The sequence below is a fragment of the Quercus lobata genome, chromosome 8 (genome assembly GCF_001633185.2).
Source record: "Quercus lobata isolate SW786 chromosome 8, ValleyOak3.0 Primary Assembly, whole genome shotgun sequence".
NCBI lineage: Eukaryota > Viridiplantae > Streptophyta > Magnoliopsida > Fagales > Fagaceae > Quercus > Quercus lobata.
The window spans coordinates 42,023,456-42,049,031 of NC_044911.1; the positions used below are offsets into that span (position 1 = coordinate 42,023,456).

Sequence of the window (25,576 nt, forward strand, 5' to 3'; positions counted from 1 at the left end):
GCATCCCCCTTAGTGCTAGACTCCCTCTAGATCGTCTAATATGGTCCCATATGCCAACAGGTGTCTTTACAACCCGAAGTGCTTATAGAATGTTGGCTAATTCAGCTTTGGTCAATAATGCTAGTAGCTCTAACCCAAACCCCCAGAAGCAATTTTGGAGAGGCCTTTGGAAGCTACAAGTTCCAAACAAGGTAAAGGTATTTGCTTGGAGAGCTTGCAACAGAGCCTTGGCCACAATGGATAATCTCACCAGGCGGCACATTGTTGATGTGAATCTGTGCCCAGTTTGCAAGGTAGTGGCTGAAGACCCACTGCATATGGTGCTGGACTGCCCTGAGGTGGAACAGGTGTGGAGGGAGCATGGTTGGTTTAGCCAAGCCATCTCCTCCCCACCGATTGATTTTACTGACCTTCTATCTAGATTTTTGCAGGTTACAAAGGATAACAAAACTGAGTTGTTCATATGTATGGCGTGGAGTCTTTGGCAGTGGTGAAACAAACTGAGGATCGGACTCCCATCTCCTCCATTGAATATGGTTAGCCCTCAAGTTGCAAAGTTTCTGCAAGATTACCTCGATGCATAAGAAGTCCAAACCACTAGCAACTCCACGGCTAACTCCACGTAATCATGGTGCCCTCTGAGTTCTCAACAATTCAAAGCAAATTTCGACAGCGTGGTATTCAACAATTCCAACTCGGTTGGTGTTGGCGTGATCATCCGTGATAGAAGTGGAGAAGTGATAGCAGCCATGTTAGAGCGTATCCCTCTCCCTAACTCAGTGCCGGAGGTTGAAGCAATGTCATGCAGAAGAGCGGTGAAGTTCGCATATGAAGTTGGTATTCACGATATCATTGTTGAAGGAGACTCGTTGACAGTGATCCAAGCTTTAAGCCACGGTGAAGTATGTGAGGCCCCATACGGCAACCTTAATGATGACATTTTAGTGCTAGCCTCTAGTCTTTTCACAGTTGAGTTCAAGCATGTTAAAAGGTCTTGTAATAGGGTAGCAGATGCTTTAGCTAAAAAAGCCAAATATGGTGATGTGTTTCAGGCTTGGATGGAAGACTTACCACCTGACATCGCACCCTTGGCTACTTTTTATGTTCATTGATACTTTGTATTTTGGTTTTTCTATTTTCCAATAAATGCCCAGACTTGGAGTTTGGTTTCTTAAAAAAAAAAAAAAAAAAGTAAAATAAATAAAAAAATAAAAATTTATTATTAATTATTTTGCATTTTTATGTGTTTTTTCTGTATGATATGTGGATGCTCTAATGTATAATTTTTGGGTAATTAAAAACAAAGACCCGAACCCGAACATGCATGTGAACCGGATGCGAGGTCCAGGTCCAGGTCCAGGTCCAGATCCAGATCCAGTTGAAAAAGGGAGAGCGTGCGGCTCAAGCTGATCGTATATATATATAATTATCAATCATCCTCATCCTTTCACGAAAGCCCTAACCAGCACAGCACAGCACAGCACAACACAACACAAGCACAACCGAACCCAAAAGCTAAGACAGAGAGAAGCAAAAATGTCAGGAGTCGGACCAATCTCACAGGACTGGGAGCCAGTTGTGATCCGCAAGAAAGCCCCCAACGCCGCCGCCAAGAAGGACGAGAAAGCCGTCAACGCCGCTCGCCGCTCCGGCGCCGAGATCGAAACCCTTAAAAAAGGTCCGCTTTTTCCTCTTTTTTTCTTTTTTACCCTCATAAATCGAAAAAAAAAATCGATTTTTATTATAAACAAATGGGTTTGAATAAATTAACAGAGGTGGACCTGTTTAATGATAATTCTTAGATTGTATCTATGTGGAATGAGTTTCTCATAAGTTAGATTATCTTTTTGTTTAATTCTACGTTGTCTTTTATTTTATTTTATTTTTTTTTTTAGGTTTAGGTTGTTTGATTATGTGTAGAATAATTATGGCTGTGATTTATCAATTGGTGCTTTTAAGTTGTTGACGATAGGTTTAAGATTTTAGACGGTAAAAGTTAATTTAAGAATTTATATATTGGTGCAGCTACTGCTGGGACAAATAAAGCTGCTTCAAGCAGCACTACTTTAAATACAAGGAAGCTCGATGAGGAAACGGAGAACCTTGCTCGTAAGTATATTTCTATTTCAGATTTTTCATTTGATGGGTGTGATGGAATTATATGCATTAAGTCTTAATTCTTTTAAGTATGATTTTTTAAGAATCTTTCCTTCTTTAATCTTTATTGCATAATGCTTTTGTTTCCAAATGCACTGAAATTTTTGGTTTTATTCATGGTATATGTGTTTATGAACTGGTTTAATCACATTTTCCTGCGATACGTATGGGGCAATTTTGCCAATGACCTCTAGACTTACTTTTTTTCATAAATGTGGTGCATATGTAACTTATCGATTGTAATATTTGGAATATATATATATAGAGGGCAATTGTTGATTTGGTAGCGTTTGAGCTTTGTTTTATTGTACATGAAACCTTCAAGTACCCATGCTAAATGGTTTCGGGTTGTGTCCAGCTTCTTGTTCTTTCCATTAGAATATGTATGAAACTCTTTTATATATTGGGTTGTTTTTGCGGAAACTTTATTTTGTCTTTTGTTTGTTGTATCCTTGTTCTTTAAATTGTTCGATGGATTGAATAATTGTATTATAGAAGAACTAAGGAAATCACATGGACTCTATGGAGTTGGATATGAACAAGTGGCCAAAAGTAAAGCTGAACGTATCATGTCCTTTGGATCAATACCATGTGAGATTTTTTATTATAAATGCCATCGTCATCAGTTGTACAACCAAAATGTCAATTACAATTAATTTTTCCTGTCTTCTATTATTCATCATTTTTACTCTCAAGGTTTTCATCATCTTTTTTATGCTTATTTTGAGGTTTGTTCTTAAACTTTCACCCATCATCTGAAATATTGTTCTTCATCTATCCCTAGCTGGGATGTAGCAGTTCAGTATGTCTTGAAAATTGCAACCACTTAACTTTAGTAAGACTTTCAAGGTGATGGTGATTTTCTCTTCATGGTTGATACAGAAGTAAATACTCAAGGTTCTTTATCACTTGTCTTTTCCTGAATAAAATGCAGATTATTTTTTTGGGATAAGTTTGAATACAATGCAGATGCACTTTCAAATACATCATTACCTGGTGTTGCACCAAATCTTTCTCTCGCTTGTGACTGAATCACAATATGAGTTCCTATGCTTGATTCTTGTAATATGTAAATTTTGTTGAATCATTTTTAACCTTGGAGGAGTTAATATGATTTTCTGTAGATAGACGATAGTCTATGCTAGGTTTACTGCCTTTGTGGTGTCTTTGGGAGTATAATGATTGGGCCTTAGGGGCATAGTCTGAAATGGTTTTCAGATAAAATAGTTGTAAAGAGGTAGGAAGTTATATGAGAGCGGATCAAGTTGCTCAAAAGGGTGGTGTGCTGCATGTCTGAGGGGAATTGTGAATTCCTAAACTTGATGGGTAATTGTTATGGTGCATATATGGATTTGATGACATGATAGTGTCCGTGCATCAGCTGGTGCTCGAGATGGAAGAACATAGTTTGTGGATGCAAGGGGTGCTAGATGATAGGAGTGTAGATTGAGAATGTAATGGTGCCAGATCCCAGCTTGAGATGAAGAAATGCAATGATAGTAGTTGAAAGGTCTTCTAGCATGTTAGGGTGGAATTACACACTGCACTATTGTTTAATTACATTCTGCACTAGCGATTCTATTAAATTTGTTTCCATTGAGATGTTGATCCTTCGGATGCAGTTGGCCTCTAAGTTGAATAAGACCGACACTTTGCATCCTGTGCTTTCTTTTCAGATATTTGCTTATTTATGGCATAAGTTCCTCCTGATATATGAGCTAGCAATTTTATAACCTAAAGAAAGGGAGTATGATGTAGTGGTCTGAGGAGGACATGATATGTTTTTGTGCTTGACTAATCTGTTTTACTTCTTACGACTGTAACTCCTAGGACAACTCTCCACTCTCTTCATTTATTTTGTCCAGAGTTCAATTATTGGTTTGGGAGTATTGTTGCCTTCGCTTAGTAGTGTTTGCCCATGTATATTCTAATATAATTTTATTCTCATCTGAATTTTGAGTGCAGATGAACGTGTACCAACTGAGCTAAAGAAAGCTATTATGCAAGCACGAATGGACAAGAAGCTTACCCAGGCTCAGCTTGCTCAAGTAACTCTCTCCCTCCCTCTCTCACTCTCTTTCTCTCCACTATATTGACCTGCTTAATGACAAAGCATTATTTGTCTGTAGATGATCAATGAGAAGCCTCAAATCATCCAGGAGTATGAATCTGGTAAGGCTATTCCCAACCAACAGATCATCACTAAGCTGGAGAGGGCCCTTGGAGCGAAACTGCGTGGAAAGAAATAAAAAGAAGCCTTGTAAACAAAAGAAGGAAATCTTGGTGCTCGTTTATGTTGAATGATGTTGTGCCTTGATGTGTAGCTAGCTAAAATCGTCCGTAGTCAAATAGTGGCTGTGTCCACGAACTAATCGTATCTCTATGTAAGATGACTTGTTGGAACGATGACCTGTGACGGGTTCAGCTCGCAGTTTGAAAATAATAAAGATTTGTGTGTTCACTGTCTACAATATATCCTTGGCCTTGTGCTCTCAAGGCTCAACAAATGCCTAAGAAAATGCATGGTTTTATAAAATAATTTACATAACCCAATTTCTCTACTTTTGCAAATGGACTTCCATGATTAATTTCCTTTGTACGCTCGTCATTGGTCATGGATTAATTTATATTAAGACAAACTTAAGTTACAAAATTAGCTGTAGCTTAAATTACAACTTTATTCAATATCAATTAACATTATTATATATTACAAATTTCGAAATTTAATAGTTGGATTACATGTTCTTAGTGCACGTTAAATTTTGTGCTAATTGGATATTATTTATTATATAATCTATAAGATTATATGTTATGCATAATTTTAAACTATAAAAACTTATAATTTAAACAATTTATTAATGATATAGTTATTGATCTTTAATTTTCTAGAAATTTTAAAAACATGAAAAATATAAGAAAAAGATGTAATTCAATGATGGATTTGTTAAAATTTACATTTAATAAAAAGATATTGATTAAAGTTGTAGTTTAAAATTATAACTAATTTTATAGCTAAACTTTCTCTATGTAAAAATTTATCCTTAATTTCTATTTAGCCAATAGCATTTCTTATTTACTTTTTTACATGTACTTTGATTTCTTAAGTCACCATGATGTTCGCAAAATAGCATCTTTTAGGTCCAAAAGAGTGTAAAAGAGATTATGCTCGCGAACTGTATAAAAGAGGGACCCCTTGTTTCAACAAAAAAATATTTTTTCTGCATTTTTTGGTGTTTAGTGGTTAGTACAGCCAATTTTTGTTAATTTATTTTAAATATGGTCAACAGAAAACAAACCGAATAGAGTACTTTAGTTTGCTGTTTGCACTTTTTCTTTTAATTTTTAAAATAAATAAAATATAATTTGTACTTATTACGTTTATTTTATGATAATTATTCTTTACAAGATAAAAAAGGATAATTATTCTTTATAAGGTAAAAACGTTTTAGTTTATATAACTAGAATCTAGAACCCATAGCAGATGTTTTTAATTTGCTAATTCACTTTGTACTTTGTTAATAGGTGCCGGCCAGCACCTATTAATGAATCAGCTGTAGTTCATTTATGATCTATCACAAATTCTATCTGAATAGGAAATTGACAAAATTTTACTTTTCAGTTGTGTTTTATCATAAAATGATTTAACTTTCTCCATCCAAACTGACACACAATTAATACATATTCAGTTTTTCCACATCTCTAAAAAAACGTGAATAATTTATTTTAAATTTTATCGCATTAACGGATGCTGTACAACACCCGTTAACAGCGAGAAAGTATATGATGTTTTAGGAACTCCACATCAGCACTTAGTTGGTGTTTCTACGTTCAATAAGAAAATGACACCTGTTTAAAAATAACATGTCAATATACCATACCTTATACACCTGAAAAGACCAATATGCCCCTGAAAATTTTCAAACCCCGCCTAAACACCTTTTTCCCCTTCAGCAAAATCAAAAGTCTCTCTCCATCCCTGCTGCTCTCTCTCACCGCACCTCCATCTGCTCTCTCGTTCTTTCTTTCTCTCAACTCCAAAGCTCCACAATCACTACTTAGCATCGCCGCCGGAGCTGCGCTGCCAAACGTCACCAATTCCAACGAGACCGACCTTTGTCTCTTCGGAAAACCCCAAAATCGTATCTTCTTCTCGTTGCTTCCAACCCCGACGACGGAGGCTTTTTCCCCACTTCCAACACCTAAAGTTGCAAGAAGGTTTTCTTGTCTCTCATTTTCTGTTTATTTTCTGTATTTTTCACATCTTATTTGTATGTTTTTTCTTCTTCTCGAAATTACAAGGGTCAATCTTTTTATGATGATTGATTTGGCTTCATAATCTCACCTTACAAGGGGCCTACTTTTTATAACCAAGACTCAATTGAAAGATAGACCCTTGTAAGATATGTTGTGGTGTGAGATTTGAGTGTTTTTGTTTAGGAAAGAGATGGGTTTGACGGGGTTTGGTGTTATGGTTTGGTGTAAGATATGGGTGTTTTGTTTAGTGAAGAGACAGGTTTGATGTGGTTTGGTATTTTGGTTTAGTTTGTATCCCTATTTTATTATCAATGTCTATAAACTTACTTGGGATTGAGCTGCCTAGATTAATATTGATAGTTCCTTGCAGGTAATGTGTATATATTGTTAGCAGTGTACTTTGTTACTTGCACATAGTTTATATTGCCTTATCAATAAATAAAGAGGAATTTGGTATATTTCATTAGATACCTTTGGATTATATCAACATCGGTCATGTTTATCATTGGCTTTATATACCCTGTTTCTTTTAGTTTGCATTATGGCACTAGTTTCTGTTATGGAACCTTGTTGATTTTATTTTGTATGTTGCTTATTTCAGTTACTAAATCATATTGTGTGAGCTGCCTCTTGAACACCCTGTCTCTAACGTTAGACCTCTACGAGATTCACTCAGTCTTCTCTTCAAGTCTATTGCACTTCTTTGGTTTACATTTATACATATATAATTGTATCTGTTGTCCTCATGTCAAATACATAGTTTCTGTTGATCAGTGTATGGATTGAAATTTATATAATGAACACAAGAAGGTTTGAAATTTTTTTATTTGCTACCATGACTGTGTGCCTTTGGCGTGATTAATCTTAAAGAGGGAAGTCCGCCTTTGTTGGTCCAAATGGTAAGACTCATTACACTTTGTATACTAACATAGAAAGGTGTTGGTCTATTGTACTCTTTGTGGTTATCTATAAGACCTGAGCTCCTTTTGTATAGACCCTAGTTTTTTTTTTTGGGTAAGTTGTAGACCGTTGTAGTTGTTTTGGTATTGTAAGTTTTATAGATGCTATAGTTGTATTGATGTTTTACTACTGCTAGGTGTGTTTTGAACTATTTTGAATGGCATGATTTCTTGTTTTTGTCCAGCTGCTGCACTTTATTGCTTTTATCAATTTACAGGAACTCATGCATGATTACTTGATTTAGCATTTTGATTCTTACTTTGTGCACCTGCCTTGGTGATGATACGATTGAAGCAATAGAGTCTGTCAATAATTTTTATGTTTTCATGTAACTTTGTACCACAATCATTAGAATGGATTCATTGAATGTTGGGAAATAATCAAATTAGATGTTCTCTTGCTAATTATTCATTTTGATAGGATCCTTTTTGTATATGCTATGTCCTCTTTTTAAGGGGTGGTCTCTAGTTGCTTGTGAGCAGCATTGGAATGCATTAACAAATGAAGAGTAGCTTTCTTTTGTGGTTATTCTTAAAAAAGTTTTTTATTTATTTTTTATTTTTTTAATATATGAAGTCTTCAACTTTAATTTGGTTACTTTGCTTGAAATAAAAAATCTGAAATTTTCAAAGCAAAAATCTGCCAACTAGTAACTAGATTCAATATTGTCTATTGTTTGTGGGTGTGTCTTTTCCATTAAATTTTACTTTAATTTGCTTTAGTATTAGAGTAAAGCGACCAACTAACCAACCTTGAATTGGTTTTGCAGATCGTCTAAGATTGCTTGTTTATAATGGCTGTCAAAAAATAAATTTCAATAGCATATAGCAGTACTGGAGCAACCACACATAAGCAATAGCCTAAGGACTATACTTGAAGATGTGCTGGACTTAGCAAATGAGATTGACCAAGTTTCATTTGGGTTAGGAGAGATGTAAATCAAGTAGCTCATGAGCTTGCTAAGTGGGGCTTTCTTAACATTTGGAATGGTTTTGTAAATTGTGGCCTTACTTGATTGTATGATATATGTGATCATTAAGGATGCTCTAGGTTGTACAATTTCAATTTTGTTATTTTTAATAAAGATTGGTTTATTGTAAAAAAAAAAAAAATTTATATATATAATGGGTGATTTGGTCACGTGTCCAAGATATCTTTCTGCAACTTTAAGAAAGAAAAAAGTGAACACATACATTGATTAAAAAAAAAAAAAAAAGTAGAAATGAATAGTTGTAATTCATTTTTTCCTTGGCTTGATGATAATGGGGCAATCATTCTCACTTGTGAACTCAACTATTGTAAGACTTGAGTAAAAAATGAGCAGCTTGTAGCATTGTACAATTCTCCCCTAAAAAATAAAACAAATCCCCTTCACCACTTGTAAATTTTTTTTTTTTTAGAAAAAAAAAAAAGAAAAAAAAAAAAGGTCTTGCACCTGCCATTCACTATATCATCAAAATAACAAAAAAGAAATATTCTAGCACGAAAATATTGTCATTCACTATATCATCCCCTTAACTGAAACTCTTCATGAGTGCTATCATTCATCCCAATATAACATTGAACAATATAGCACCTGCAACAATCTAGCATTGCAATTCCACCACCAATTTGAAACTAATATAAAAAAATAAAATGTACTATTACATTAAAAACTTTCAACATTTGCATATAATTAGTCTACTCAAACATACACAAAATCTATCATGTTTGAGTAACTTCATTAGTTACAAAAGTTTTCCAAAATGACAACAATAATTAGTGTTTGGCTATGCAATCACTTGTCCAAATTTTCAGCTATGCTATCCAAAAATGTTGTCCATTAGCTGTGCGGTATAATGTCCAAAATACTATCCAAAAGAGCTTTTCGTCCAGAATTTTTTGCAGGGCCCTACAAAAAAGAGAGAACAATATTAGGGGGAAAAAAAATGAGAACCCAACATTATTTGCACCACCAAGTTCTTTTGATAAAAAGTAAGACTTTGTTGCTTTTATACTTGAGCTAACCATTATGCTAATTATATTCCCATGAGCAAGTAGCACCTTCCGATCTCAAGTTACATCTTTCTTCCAGAGTTGCAAATTCATGATTGTGTGTCATTATAGTGTGAAACACTCCAAATATCATTTTTTTACATCAAACTGGATCCTAGCACAACAACCCATCTTACATCTAAATTATGGTACTTTATAACCTTGTTTGAACACACAAATTCTCATTGCCTAATAACATCATTATACTCTCGTTTAACCGCTTTTCGAATGCTAAATCCCCTTTTTAAAGCATACAATTTAAAAGAGTTATATGCTTCTTCTTCTTACCTCACTTGCATTCCAATTTTAAATTCATCACATTCACCAAAGTTACATTTTCAAAATTTTCCCTTTTATCATTGTCCCCAATTGCAACAAAAGCATTTTTTGAAAAGTCCATGACTAGTCGAACCTAATTATGAAAAAAAATATATTGAATGAACAACATAACATTAACCACCATAAAGTCATAAAAAAAAAAAAAAATTGTTGCCAGCCACCCGCTATTCCTCAGCCACAAACAAACACACACTAAAGTGAGCTTTACACCAATTATCAAAACATCATAATTTTTCATAATAACTCAACCAAAGACTTAAACTAAGAAAAGGACAAAAAGATAGATTGAATACCTTAGAGGAGACTCTTAGGAAGAAGCTATTTATCAAAATCAATTCCTTCAGCAAAAACAATGGAACAAAAGCATCACATCCATCCCTGCACCATGAAAAAATATTATTACAAAGAATGAAACAAATTGTGAAAATTCCAACTATGAAAAAGCAAATAATGCAAGTCACTGCACCAGTTGGGTGAGCTTATTACTCAAGTCAGATTAGGTTTCTTTCTTGGAAAGTAGTGACTGAATTAATTGGTCTAACAGTATCCATGCAGGATGCACACCAAAATCTTGTTGATAACAATTTCTAATATAAGAATTATGAATTCTTGCAGGACAGATTTGTAATGTTGGTGAAATGTGAGTGTATGTGTGGATAGATAGATAGTGAAATGTACATATAAAATTGGTATGGATAGACACTAATCACAAATGGTTTTTATTAATCCAGAAACTACTTAAACTTAGATAATCCGGAATTGCTAGTCTCCCAGGCTTTGGCTATTTTGATTCCTATGCATCATCTAATCACCATTCTTTGGGGATTTTTTTTTTCTTCGTTAGTGCTTTAACTCCAAATACTACTAGTAATTGTGCTATAATATATAAATGCATCATCTAATCAATATTCTCACTGAAGCATTTTATAAAACAGTAGAAGTTTCCTTTCTAGATATGAATGTATATGTCAATTTATAAAACATAAATAAAAAACAAAACAAAACAAGACACATGTAAACATAAAATTTCAGAAAATAAATTCAAAAAGAGAAGAATAAAACCTTCCTACAACGTCTGGTGTTAGAAGTGGTGAGAAAACTTCCGGTGTTAGTGGTTGGAAACACCGAGAAAGACACAGTTTTAGGCGTTTTCCGACAAGACAAAGGTCGGTCTTGTCGGAACTGGTGATGATTGGCAGTGTATCTCTATCTCCGGTGGCGATGCTAGGCAGCAGCTGTCAAGGTTTGGAGTTGAGAGAGAAAAGATGGAGCCATGGAGGTGTAGAGAGAAACGAAGGGAGAAAGAGATGAAAATTTTGATTTTGCAAAAAGGGGAAAAGCAAGAGAGGGCAAGTGTTTGAAAATTTTTCCGGCGGTGATGCTAAGCAGTGGCTATGGAGCTTTGGACTTGAGAGAAAGAAAGAGAGCAGATGGTGGTTTGGAGAGAGAGAGAGAGCAGAGAAGGAGAAAGAGAGTTTTGATTTTGCTAGGGAAAGATGGTGTTTAGGCGGGGGTTTGAAATTTTTCAGGGGCATATTTGTCTTTTCAGGTGTATAAGGTAAGGTGTGCTGTTATGTTATTTTTAGACAAGTGTGAATTTCTTATTGGGTTTAGAAACACCAACTAGTTGCTGATGTGGAGTTCCTGAAACATCATATACGAGTGCTTTAGTTTGCTGTTTGCACTTTTTCTTTTAATTTTTAAAATAAATAAAATATAATTTGTACTTATCACGTTCATTTTATGATAATTATTCTTTACAAGATAAAAAAGGATAATTATTCTTTATAAGGTAAAAACGTTTTAGTTTATATAACTAGAATCTAGAACCCATAGCAGATGTTTTTAATTTGCTAATTCACTTTGTACTTTGTTAATAGGTGCCGGCCAGCACCTATTAATGAATCAGCTGTAGTTCATTTATGATCTATCACAAATTCTATCTGAATAGGAAATTGACAAAATTTTACTTTTCAGTTGTGTTTTATCATAAAATGATTTAACTTTCTCCATCCAAACTGACACACAATTAATACATATTCAGTTTTTCCACATCTCTAAAAAAACGTGAATAATTTATTTTAAATTTTATCGCATTAACGGATGCTGTACAACACCCGTTAACAGCACCCATTGACTTTATTCTATAATCACTTCTAGAGATTTGTGTTGCAAACACATTTTACTCTAGGGATTATTTTTTCATGATAAATATATGGCTTTATTTTTATTTTTATTTGGAGGGTGATGATAAATATATGGCTTGAGATAAACAATTTGTAGTTTTGGTCCTTTTGGAACAACATAATTTTTTTTTTATAATTATTTTGGCATTAAGTAAGATATGGTTTTGAATGAATGGCATGTAAGATGACCCTCAATACATAAGATATCAAATTAAAATCTTAAGTTAATATTCTTTAAACTAATGGAACATGGCCAATTATTTTCATATTGTTTTCAAATCATTCACTGGTGACTCAACTTAAAACTTCCAAATTTCCAATGCACTTTGTGTTAATCATCCCAATCACAACTCTTACTCTTCTCTTTAAAGTTTGGATTACCAAAGGCGTTGAATATCATTTATACCATCCTTAAAATACACCACACCAACCGTATGTGTAAGCAAATTGTGATCCAAGTCATTTCCTTAAGTTACAGTTTGCCAACAAAGTCTTTGACACTTAGGTTGCGTTTATTTCGGTTGAAAATATTTTTTGAAAAATTTCCCCATTTTCAAGTATTTGGAACGGTTGTCAAACTAAAATAATTTCCCTAACAATAAAATAGCCCCTCATAAGGAATAAAATGATTTATGCCCATTAAGAGTTGTAAAACAATTTACGCCTCATACAGAGCCTCAATCTTCAACAACTTGAGCTACATAGAATAGAATCAAGTGGAGCCACTGTGGGATGATTTGCTGTTGAGGTTTTTAAGATTGATAATTGTGTTGTGATATTATCACTTGATGATTTGGTTTCATTTTTTATGTTATTTGATGATTCGGGTTTTCAATGAAGTTGGATGGTGCTATATTGGTTTTGTAGCTATTTGATGATTTGGGTTTGTTGTGATTTTTTATGTTATATCATGATTTGGCCCATTTGGATTTCTACACACATGTAGTTTTCATTTCACTATCTCGGAACTTGAAAGCCTGTTCGTTTGTAAAGAAAAATACTAAATTTTATGGTTGTATAAGGAATGGTACAAGAGTATGTAGCAAGCAGTACAAGCGATTTTATATGAGGTTCTTTCTTTAATTGAAAATTATAGGTAAATTTTGATGGAGGATGGTGGTTCCAATTTGCAGGGGCAGCTCAGCTCAACCGTTAGACCATTTAGGTAAAAGTCTAAGATCCCCAACTCTTCTCATTGTTGCCATGGTGTTAGCATTAATTCCCTTCCTGTTTTTCATAGATTAGTCTTTTCTCATTCTTAAAAGCCAGAAACGAGCTGGTTTATAGAACTCTACCATTGCAGATCTTTTAAATTCAAGCTTAGAAGTTTGACTTCAACAACTACACCCTCAAATCCTCATGACTGGTCTTTTATTTTATATAGGAAATCCGTATTATCTTTACCAAAGATTAGAGACATTTGGTATCTAAATAATGCTTACTAATGTTATGAAAATTTTCCCACTAAAGAATTCATATATCGAACCATTTCAGTTGTACGTTGAAACAATGTTGAAGTCTTTAGGTATCCTACAAATACGGTTCAACGCCAAGAAGCCCCAAATTCATATATACTAAAGCCTCAATTTGCTTCCTCTTCAGGTCGTTTAGCAAAAAAAAAAAAAAAAAATCAAATGCGAAAAAATTGCAAGCTTTCGTTTTACAGGACAGAAAAACATATAACATTTATAAAAATAAAAATCATTGCATTTGCTAAATAAAAATGACATTAAATTTTTCACATGCCAAAGATGCGTGTAATAAAATCGGTAGCAAAACAGAGTCAAAACCAAATGCCTTCCACCACATCTATTATTTGCTAAGATTGTAACTCTACATAATAAGACAATGACAAAAGAATGCTCATTCAGTCTTTTACTCAATATGCAAACAAATACAATACACACAAGATAAAATCAGAACATAATGTTGTTACAGAAATGTATGTCTCATGGCCAGTCCCAAGAGGTAAAAGCAGCAACGCCGCTCCACAAGGCAATGGAATATGAGACCACCAGTCAATGGAGGAGCTCCCGAGGGAAGACCATCAACATCAACAAGCATTTTTATGTGACGTTAACTTAGGAATTTGCAGACATATTTAAGTTTGTCCCATTCAAGTAAGGGATTTCTAGTAAAAATCCCCTGTCACAGTATTACTAACAACAAAAATTAATCATTATAAACCAAAAAAAATCAAAAAATTAAAAAGTTTAGTAAAAAAATTTACAGCCAATTACATTCCAATCAGCCAAAACAACACGGAATAAAACATCAGTTATTCACAAAGATTATATTTTTCAAGTAAAATAACGCCTCAGAATTGCAGAATAACAGCAAGGCTGATTAAGCCATTCAGTCCCGAAAGATGGTAATTTGATTTATGATATCATCATTGGCGATATTCAAATTCAACTACAATAAAACCAAAAACAAAAACAAGATCATAGATAGTGATAGAAATGTATGTCTCATGGCCAGTCCCAAGGGGTAAAGGCAGCAACGCTGCTCCACAAGGCAATGGAATATGAGACCACTCGTCGACGGAGGAGCTCCACCAATGAAGGAGGAGGACCATCAACGTCAACAAGCATTTATATGTGACATTAACTTAGGAATTTGCAAACACTAAACAAAGTTTGCTCCTATCAAGTAAGGGATCTGATCTAAAATCCCCTGTCACGAAAAGAAGTCCACACACAAACACATATTGATACGAACAAAAAAAATATGCAAACATCATGACACGCCCCATCAGAGCAAGGAAGAAAGACCTGAACAAAAACTCCATGGGTATGAATTCTGACCCAGATCAGATCAGAATTCCCCATCCACATGGTAGATCAACATGTTTTGAAAACTAAAGATACCCAGGAAATCCCTATGGTTAAAACTACACAAGGAGTACACCTTCATGAACAACCAGACTATATATATAGAGACATGTTGCGCAGCTCTAGAAAACCTTTAGCTAATGCGGCGGAAAAGTGAAACGATGGTTAATGTTGTAACCTAATACCAAAAGTTAAAACCCTAGAGAGGTTCACATAGGAATTGTATGTCGGCCTTAGCCCATAAGAAGTCACCTTCGAAAGCCCAATAAAGCAAAAAAAGAAATCAGAGATTTAAGTGAGCCTTAGCCCATATCGTATTTAGTATTTACCTCAACCGGGCCGAATCTTTCTATCTTTCTCGGCTTTATAGAGTAGAATGGTACCTCCGTGTAGGAGGTGTGTGACGGTTCAAGATCGTCAGCCGTAGAAGATCCCCATGGGGGGTCAGTTTCATGAAATGAAGTGTCTCATTATTTTCAAGATCTGGTGCAGTACTTTTTGAAAACTATGGCCTGTTAGGTAGAATAGGTAAACAACGTATTTTCAGTTTTTAAACAATATTATACATTTTTTTTTACACATTTTTTCATTCACGCGTATTTCAAAAAATTACAAACAACATTAGTTAAACTCTTCTACCAAAAGGGCCCTATGATACTCTTCTTCGTCTTACAAGTCTTTTTCCAAGGTTTGGTGTAATATATTTTGAAGGGATTTACTACCGTGTGCCTTAAACATATATTAGTAATCCATTTTATAAAACTTTTTATAGAATATCGAAAAATAATTCATTATTTTGACAACTTTTTTAATTTTTCATAAAAACTTACCCAAAATGAATGGTTAATAATTAAGGTCACACATTACGTGGACCCTACTTTGAAAACTATGATATTCTTTACCGTAAAAGTATGGTACTCTTTTTTTTTTTTTTTTTTTTTTTTGAATTTTAAAAAGTATGGTACTCTTCATTGTTTTGCAAGTGTGTTTGTCAAATTTGACTATAAAACCGTCCTTTTTTTAATTTTTTAATTTTTTTTTATTTCATATTCTTAGTGTTAACACCTTCTTTTTTGGTCAGCTAGTTTCAGAAGTTCTATATATAAAGCTACCTTTTGGTGGGTTCCAGTTAGCTCAATTGGTAAAGTCTCTGATAGTTGTATAAGAGATCTGGGGTTCAATCCCTACCTATACCAAAAACTGATTGGTATCTTGGTCTGATGATAAAAAGCTATCATCAGGAGCGAACGCTATAGATTGAAACTCTCTCAAAAAAAGCTACCTCCTGCACTATAAAAAGAGTGACATCTAGAGGTAACATAGTAACATAAATGTAGAGAAACTATGTTTGTTTAAAAAGAGTGACATCTAGAGGTAACATGGTAACATAAATGTAGAGAAACTATGTTTGTTTGTTTGTTTTTTTTTTGGTTTGTTTGCACTGACTATTTCTTTTTCTTTTTCTTTTTTTTCTTTTTTTTAGTTATATATTGTGATGTTTTTATTCAAGGATTCATGGATTGGTCAAGAACCAACCTTGTTCATTTGCAAAGAGAAAGATAACAAGAATGCAAAAGCTATAACTTTGATTGTTCGTCCACCCACAACCAGGGGTGTAACCAGGAATTTTTACATGGGGGGGGCCAATTCGAAGTATTGATATAAAAAACATAAACCATAAATCTATTGAATATGAAATTTCAATTTTGATATATCTTAAATATTAATGAACATACAAAAACTGTCTAGTTCGCTATAGACATATACAAAAATATCCACACAAAAAAAACATTTCAATCAAAATCATGCCTGACAACGATTTTTCATGGAGTATAATTCATCCACAATCATTTCCATGGTGAAATTCACAGCAGTTTCCTTTTCTATATAAACTATCATATCATCTGTCAAAAGTTCATCTTTCATTCTATTGTGAAGTCATGTTTTTAATAGTTTCATAGCTAAAAAAGCTCGTTCTGTAGTTATTGTAGAAACTGGAAGAGTTAACACAAGACGAATCGGTCTATCAATTAAATGATAGAATTTAGACTTCCCTGATATTTCTAATCCCCTACATAGCTCAAATATTGTACCCATATTCTGAAAATCTGGATGCTTTGTCACATCAAACTCATAATGTTGTAATTGACGCTTCAAAAGACAAATTTCCTGCTCAGTGAAATCTTGAGGATAATAATTTTCAACCAAATTGCAAATATCACCAATTTTGAATGATCTAAAAGCATCCTTAGGATTTAATGTTGAACTAAGAGTGAGAAGATTTCCTGTTAGCTCACAAAATCTACCATTCAATTCTTGCAATTGAAAATCTATTGCAACTGTAAATATGTCAATTCTTAAATGATGTTCTATTGTTGTCAAAGTTTCATCTTGATGACGGTATCTACCTCGAACTTTAGTGTAATGAGCATTTAAATCAGGAATATCAATTTCATGTTGTCCACAAAATGATGTAATACTAGCAAGTAAAGGCTCCCATCCATCATCTCTCAACTTTTGAATAGTGATTTTATAGTTAAAACTAAATGCATGGCATTTAAAAGATCCTGAGAATGCTGTTGCAAAGCATGGCAAAGAATATTAGTAATTTTCATAATCTCTTTCATCATATACAAAATTAAAACAAATTCAAATGATGTCAATACCTGATAAACTCCCTCGGCATCACCATGTTGTTTATAATTAGCCCCTTCCTCAGAGATAGAAATGATAACTTTGCAAGTTGCATCAAACATTTTTATCAAACCACAAATAGATTGAAAATAAGATCCCCAACGTGTATCTCCAACCCGTTGCAAAGTAACAATTTGGTTTGCTCCTCTTCCAGTCTTAATTTCATTAGAAGCAATCATATTTTCAATTTGTTCCCCTTGAGCATATTACAACTCATCATTACGCTTACTAGAACTAACGACAATATTGATAATATTAGTAAATGATCATAGAATTGATGAATAACTTTTACTTCTCTAGATGTTGTAACTAAAGCCAATTGCAACCTATGAGCCATGCAATGTACATAATAAATATATGGACATTCTTTAAGAAATAGAGCTTGCAATTCATTCCATTCACCTCACATATTTCTAGCTCCATCATACCCTTGACCTCGAATATTCTCAATGTGAAGGTTGTAACGAGAAAGGACAACACATATCTCCTTCTTTAGGGTCAACGCAGTAGTATCTCTAACACGCACAACATGAAAGAAACGCTCTTTAATGAAACTATTTTTATCAACAAACCTCAAAATAATGGCCATTTGCTCTCTCTTCGACTCATCCTGAGCTTCATCAACGAGAATGCAAAATTTTGCATTCCCAATTTCTTCACGAATAGCATTTCTCACATTCTAGCAAGAATATGCAAAATCTTCTTTTGAATTGTGGGTGATGTATATTTGGCATTTCGTGGAGCATTTTCCAAGACAACACTAGCTACTTTGTCATTGAAAGTTGATGTGAATTTTATCAATTCAATAAAATTACCTCTATTTTTTGAATCAAGGCTTTCATCATGACCTCTAAAAGCACAAGCTTGGAATGCTAGCCATCGAGCACACTCTATTGAGATTTTAAGCCGCAACCGATTATTCTCTAATTCTTTTGACGTTTGTTTCTCAATTAGCTTGTCAATATGTCGTGAATAATTCTTTAAATCCTCACAACATTTCACAACAATTTTATGTGGGAAGTTTGGATCTTTCCCTCCATGACGAATTAAAGGACAATTCATTCCATCGCTCACCTTTTTCCAATTATTAAAACCTGTTGAAATGAATGCATTTGATCCGGGATGACCTATTGGTTTCTTACCGAAAAGGTAGCAAGGTAGACAATATATCGCATCCATTGAAAGTGAGTATTCCAACCAATCCCTATGTGATTCAAACCATGAAACTTGAAATCGACGGCGATGAGTATCATTGTTGTATAGATAGTTTATATTTTTAGGTTGATATGGACCTTCTTTGAGATAAGTTCGTCGAATTTCATCTTATTTGTTGATAGGGAATTCACATATTTGTTTACGTGATCCTGGATCATGATCTATCTCTTTAGATTGAATTCTTGAACATTTGGAAGGTGTTCATCAGGCATTGAAGTATCAACATTTGTTTCTATGACCACATTTGTCCTAATTTATGAATTGCCAACATCTTTTTTCTTAAAGAATGCATCAATTGTTTTTCGTTTGCTCATAATTCTTTTAACTTTAAGAATATGACTCAAAAATTAACCTGAAAAAGAACTTTAAAAAATAAAATTTTAATTAGAAATTTTTACTTAGTTATATGGATTATTCATACTCAAGAAAAAACAAAATTTCCACTATAATTTAAACAGTCAACCCATCAATCATCATCATTCCTATTATTAAAATTTTCCTGTATTTTAATTTTTTATAATACGACTTTAATTAATAATAAACCCTCAAACAAAAACAAAAATTAAACATACAAGTATTGGTATACAACATAAACCAAACAATTTAACAACACTCACAGCCACATGATATCTAACTAATCAAAAATAGGTAATAAATCAAAACAATTTTACCTTAGAAACTTTGTCTTCACAAAGTACAAAGATGGGTATGGGCCGTGTGACAATGCCTACAACTGTAGATCTTCCCTTCAAGACTCATCACAAACAATCTCTTCATGCCTTCAATCATATATTTCTCTAAAAATCTATGAAAATATAAAGAGCATGTGAATATTTAGGTGTAGATAGTTGAGAAAATTAAAAAGAAAAAAAAAAAAAGACATTAAAAAGAGATGAAGGTCTAGTGCTTAAGAAAGAGAAGAAAACTCATCAAGCAGTCACCAAGTTCCAAATCCTGAAATTTGACAATGAAATATGCTAAGTGCTTTATTTTAGAAAGCAAGAAGAAAGAAAAAATTGGTCAGGTGTTTTTTTTTTTTTTTTTTTTGACTGTGAGGACTGATGCTAAGTTTTGGGGGCTGGTAGTGGTACCAGTGGGAAGTGAAAGTGTACCACAGAAGACAAAAAAAAAAAAGAACAAGAAGTCAAGGGATTCCGTGGGGTGGGTTTTTTGAGATTGGGAATGGGTTCCATGGTGGGTTTTTTGAGATTGATAAAGTGAAATTTTGTTTTGAAGTGTTTGGACTTTTGAGTATTTAAATGTAAGGTGGGCCAAATTAATTTTCCTATATACTCTAATGGACTTTTTTTTTTAAGCAAGGACCACGACCCCCCCAAGGGACTATGTGGCTCCGCCCCTACCCATAACTGAAAGATTTTCAAGGAGATGGAGATATAACTTTTATCCTCTCAATTTGTCGAGATGGTGACAAGTTATTGCCTCCGATCATGGTTTTGTCTTGAAGACGACTATCCTTCTTGCTTTACATCACAAAAATTTTGCTAACTCACGGCCGTACAACACTTTAGGTCAGGGAATAATTGCAAAACAAGCCAATTGAGATTTTTCTTTTGGCATGGGTGAAGGGTTTTCTTATTTCCCACTTTACTAAGAGTGGTGGGAAGATGTACTTGGCCTATGTAAAAACCTCCTTGATGCAACTCAATTTTATAATGATGTCTTTGCCTCCTTGTTTACATATGATTATGATGAGAATCTCATGAAGGCATTTTGTGAGTGTTAAAGTCCAATAACCAATACTCTTCATACCTTGGTGGGAGATTTTTATCACACCATGGGATCTTTCCATTTTTGTGAACTTTCTTGCATGAGAGTATGATGAAGTGGTACTTAATGTGCAATAGTTGGATGGAACCAACGAACAAGGATGGCCCTATTTGCCTAACAGTTGTCACTATCTCTTTATGACGTACCATTACCTCCAAAGCTAGGTGACAAGACAAGGGAAACTGAGCGTTCGTGACGAGATCACTTTTCAGTTTAGAGGACCTAGTAGACACTCGGCTCCTAGAAGACAAGCAAAATGGACAGATATTCCCAAATGCAGTTAGAATTCATTTGGCGTGACAAACAAGCGTGGACCATGGTCCAATATGAAGATCATGCAGTCTTTGTGAATCTTCAAGTCGAGGATGACTTAAAGGAGGACACTATTTATGAACACTTCTTTCCTATTGGTTATGTACATTTGTCTTTCCTATCAAGGATTTGAATAGTATCCATCTTGGCACTTTCAAAATTGCTAATTCCATGGCTAATGTTTGTTCATTCGACTTAGCTATCCTTGTCTTGGCTAGCATTTATCGTGGACTCAACACCATTTCATCCTCTCCTACTCCAAGAAATTTCATAAGTAGTTTTGCCATCCATTACATTTATGCATGGATATGACACTTCTTCAGAAGTAATCGTATTATCAACGACAAGCTACCTAATCCTTTGATGACGAAATGTTTCGGGGTATGCTACGCTTCTCCATTCAGCAAGTTGTCTGCATGTGAGCACATACGAACCGCCACTAACTTCCTTTGCTATAGGACTGCCTTCAAGAAGAGCTATGGCCAGACATTCATTAACAATGAACACTTGTCCAGTAAAAAATTTGACTACTTTATGAGTCTCCTTCAAAGGTTTTTATCAATTTGATGTGAAGATTAACACATTGTTGAGCCATATATTCCCTGCAAATTTAGTCGATTTAGAATTCATCAAGACATCCCAAGCAATTTAAAGGAAGAAAATCATACAGACTCTTTAAACGATCTATACCAATTTTACCAATCTTGTACCCACCACAAATACAAATTTCAAGGTATTCATTCCAGATTTTTCAACAAACATAGGAAGTCAAGTTAAACATAGTTAAGAACAACGGTGGGAAAGAGTTTGTGGAGATGATTTTACAAAAGGAACAGATCTTCTAGCTAATGTCGCCTCTTTCCATGTCACAGATGCTCACTTTCCCTTGTCTTTTCAATCGATTTTGGAGGTGATGGTACGCTATGAAGAGATAGTGACAACTGTAAGGCAAATAGGGTCGTCCCTGGTTGTTGGTTCCATCCAATTCCTGCGCATTTTGTAACACTTCATCATAAAATACACCCGTGCAAGAAAGTCCACCAAGAATGGAAAGATCCCATAGTGTGATGGAAATCTTCCCAACTGAGGTATGAAGAGTATTGGTCACTAGACTCTAACACTCACAAATCGCCTTCATGAGATTCTTATCATAATAGTATGTAAACAAGGAGGCAAAGACACCATTAAAAAGTTGAGTAGCTTCAAGGAGGTGTCTACACCAGCCAAGTACATCTTCCAACCACTTCTAGTAATGTGGGAAATAAGAAAACCCTCCAATCATGCCAAAGGAAAAATCTCAATTGGCTCATTTCTCAATTATCCCCTGATCCAAAGTGTTGTACGGTCATGAGTAAACAACATTTTTGTGATGTGAAGGAAGAAGGATAGCTGTCTCCAAGCTATAACCATGATCGAGGGCAATAATTTGTGACAATCTCCTCAGATTAAAAGGATAAAAGTTATAGCTCCATCTCTTTGAAAATCTTCCAATTATGGGCGGATGAACAATTAAAGTTGTAGTTTTTTTTATCCTTGTCATCTTTTCTCTTTGCAAATGAACAAGGCTGGTTCTTAACTAGAATTTGAAAACAATTAAATTCCAAGTTTGAAATAAAATTAAGCAAGTAAAATTGTTTCGCAAATGTAAATTTGTATTGATGAATATGTGGTACAACTCTCTAAAATTATAATGATCCTTTGATTTGATCTTCTTGAGAGATTTGTTAATTAGAATTATAGTAATATGATTTTGGTTCGTATATAAAATATCCTTCAATTTGGCTGAATAATGGATCAAAGATCTTTAACACAAAATTGCAACAAATTTTTGGTTACGAGCTTGTTAGAAATCCTTTGTTCTTTATGTTCTTCATATTCTTTGTGTGTTCTTAAAGTTATTTGTGTGTTCTTTGTCTTCGAAGATTTGTGGTAGAAGTTCTTCGGGGGCTTTAGAGGCATGAATTTCTTGAAGTTTCTAGAGGCTTTTGAGCTTAATTCTAGTGAACTATGTGATATAAAAAGATGATTTGAATGATTTCTCTTCAAATGTTCTTCATATTCGAAGGTTGAAGTTACTAGAGGCTTTAGGTTTAGGACTTGATTCCAACAAAGATTCTATACTTCTGAATCTTTTGGATGTTGCTTGTGGTGTGTGGATGTCTTTAAAGATGTCTTGGTGCAAAATTTCCTTAGGAAGGCTTCTATTTATTGTGGTTTAGGGGTGGTTGAGCAACACGTGGCAAAATCTAATTGGTGACACATGTCACAATCTAAATGGTAAAGCTTTAAGACTTTTTCTCCAAGACACATGGTATCATTTGATTGGCCAAAATGTCTTAATTGTCAAGATGACACATGTCAGTGCTTAATTGGATTGCTTGTGTCATTGCTAACACGTGTCGACGTGTGATTGGCTCTTGCATGCTTTTTATGTTTTTGTTTTAGTAACACTTGGCAAATTTCTATTGGTCCCTAAATAATACCATTAGAATATACTAATAGTACATAGCACTTTGTAATTGGATGTGCTTTGTTGGCTTGGTAGTATGATATGTTTGAAATTTTCTTCTCTACAAATGCCCCCTCGAGACTCGTTCACGCACATAGTCTTTAGGTGTTGTGAGGGAATGGATCTCGAAGATGGATTTTAATGCTTGAATTTCAAGTGAAGTAATTGAAGGTTAACCTGTGCGGCTAGTAAGACCTGTGGTGAGGTTAACTTGTGCAGCTTGTGATAGGCCTACTCATATGAAAGGGTTTGGTGAGACTAAAAAGTGGTTAGCAAGTAGTCAAATGTACCTGTGTGATTGGATCATGCCAACAAAGTTTAAGTTAAGGTAATTTTAGAAGAGTATGCCTCAACATATGGAAGGGGTTGTCAATGCTAAAAAGTGGTTAGTAAGTAGTCGAATATACATGTGTGATTGGACCATGCCAACATAAGTTAAATTGAGGTAATTTCATAAAAGTATGTACTTTGGATTGCTAGCGGTGATGACAAGGTGTAGAAGATGGTGATGAAGTGAGGTTGGAAACTATGTGAAATATGCAGAGCCATGGAATTGGTTCCACCTATTTGGGAGTTTCTGGTGAAGTTATTTCTAAGGGTGTTCACGAGTCGGGTTGGATCGGATTTGGGCTCAATTCGAACTTGACCCGACTCTGTCAGGTGGCAGAAAACGGCACCCACCGTCAACCGAAGTGGAGATTGGATCGGATTAAGTTGGTTGTTGGGTGTAGTCGGTCGGGTTTTGATTGGAACCGAAGTGGCAGATCTTGGTGGAGAGTTATGCAAATCTGGGTGGAGCTACGCACGGCAAAGGTAGATTCGGCCACAGCGAAGGGAGATTCGACCACAACGAAGGTCAATCCGGCCACGAAGAAGGCAGATCTAAGCTCGATGAAGGGAGATCAAGCATAGAGAATACAGATCAAGCCACAAAGCAACAAAGATCTGGGCATGGCGAGAGAGATCTGAGCACGGTAAGAGAGATCTGAGCATGTCAAAGGTAGATGAAAGCATAGTAAAGGCAGATATGGGCAGAGTAAAGGCAAATCTAGACATGGCGAGAGAGATCTGGGCATAATAAGAGAGATATAAGCATGTCGAAGGTAGATCAGGGTAGAGCAAAGGCAGACCTGGACGGATCAATGGAGGTGATGGTCGGGTCAGTTTAGTTTGAGTTTTAAAAAGGCAAAACCACCACTCGATTGAGAGTCGGTGGGTTTTGGACGGAAGAACCCGTCACTAACCACCAAGACATTGGGTCGGCCGGCTATAGGCTCGGGTTCGGTCGATAATGTCAGGTGGGTCGGGTGGTGGTCTCCGATGGACACCCCTAGTTATTTCTAAAGAGTATACTTCAGATTGTGGAAGAGACTGAGTGCGAGAATGGATGGAGTGATAACTATGGCCCCTGTTCTTGTTGAACATTACAAATAGAGGGCAAAAATGTAACTAATTGGACTAAAGCAAAGTCACTCGAGTTTTCTCTCTAAATTGGAGAGAAAAATATTTTGATGGCCTTGGGAAGAAAATACTTGGGCTCCACCAAAACCCTCCAACTTTCCACCCTAACCAAACGACCCCAAAAACTTTTCTCTCCCCCATTTTCTATTTTCCTTGTTTCACCACAATCAAACAGACCTTAAAAGTGCCAAAATGCACATGATGTTACGTGCATTAATACAGATAGAGAGAATATATATGTTTGATGTGAACCCTAGTAGCTTTCAATGTCATTGTTTTTATTTATCGTGGTGGCATATGTTAATTGTTGAGTTTTTTTTTTTTTTTTTTTTTTTTTTTTTTTTTTTTTTTTTTTTTTTTTTTATTTTATGGACATATGTGAATAACCTTGCTAGACATGTTTTACATGTCATAGCCTTTGTGTGAATAGAAAATATCCCACCACACATTTCGACTATTGTACAAGCCATTTTGACTATTTTTCTTAATGAAAATGTTAGCTTTCTTCTATATATATATATATATATATATATATATATATATCAAAATTAAAAAAGTTAAGGTTTTTTTCACAAATAATTATCCTTTATTTTTATAGTGGTTTTACAGATTTTACTTAATAAATCTCACTACTTTTTTTTTTTTTTTTTTTTTTTTTCTGAGGAAAAAAAAATCTTAGTAGCTAATATGCCAACTTTTAAACATAAAACAAAAATGTAGTTCTAAAATTTATTAGGCATCAGATGTGGCACTAATCCTATCATATTCGTTGTAGGAAACTTATTTTATATAAGCTTTATTGTCAGAAAATTGACAGTTTTCTATGGGCAAGG

At 34.5% G+C, this 25,576-nt stretch overlaps 1 protein-coding gene, 1 long non-coding RNA gene and 1 other non-coding gene across 3 annotated transcripts; 2 read left to right on the forward strand and 1 right to left on the reverse strand.

Annotated features, from left to right (window-relative positions):
* The first annotated feature begins 1,437 nt into the window (after positions 1–1,437).
* On the forward strand, positions 1,438–4,630 carry LOC115957490 (multiprotein-bridging factor 1a). Its single transcript, XM_031075741.1, has 4 exons — positions 1,438–1,678; positions 2,026–2,109; positions 4,123–4,205; positions 4,287–4,630. The coding sequence occupies exons 1-4, from the start codon at positions 1,537–1,539 to the stop codon at positions 4,404–4,406; spliced, it is 429 nt and encodes a 142-aa protein (XP_030931601.1). The 5' UTR covers positions 1,438–1,536; the 3' UTR covers positions 4,407–4,630.
* A 1,521-nt stretch (positions 4,631–6,151) lies between these two features.
* On the forward strand, positions 6,152–8,479 carry LOC115955525. The gene is made up of 3 exons (XR_004084153.1): positions 6,152–6,372; positions 7,013–7,099; positions 8,141–8,479. It is a non-coding gene; the product is annotated as an uncharacterized LOC115955525 (long non-coding RNA).
* Positions 8,480–14,242: 5,763 nt separating this feature from the next.
* LOC115958661 lies at positions 14,243–14,332 on the reverse strand. The gene has a single exon (XR_004084587.1). It is a non-coding gene; the product is annotated as a small nucleolar RNA SNORD96 family (small nucleolar RNA).
* Positions 14,333–25,576: the final 11,244 nt, after the last annotated feature.

Excerpts from the sequence above, each read along its gene's own strand:
- LOC115957490 (XM_031075741.1), top strand. The coding sequence starts at position 1,537 with ATGTCAGGAGTCGGACCAATCTCACAGGACTGGGAGCCAGTTGTGATC. Across the intron at positions 1,679-2,025 it reads GATCGAAACCCTTAAAAAAG|CTACTGCTGGGACAAATAAA; the intron begins GTCCGCTTTTTC and ends ATATTGGTGCAG. Across the intron at positions 2,110-4,122 it reads GGAAACGGAGAACCTTGCTC|ATGAACGTGTACCAACTGAG; the intron begins GTAAGTATATTT and ends TTTTGAGTGCAG.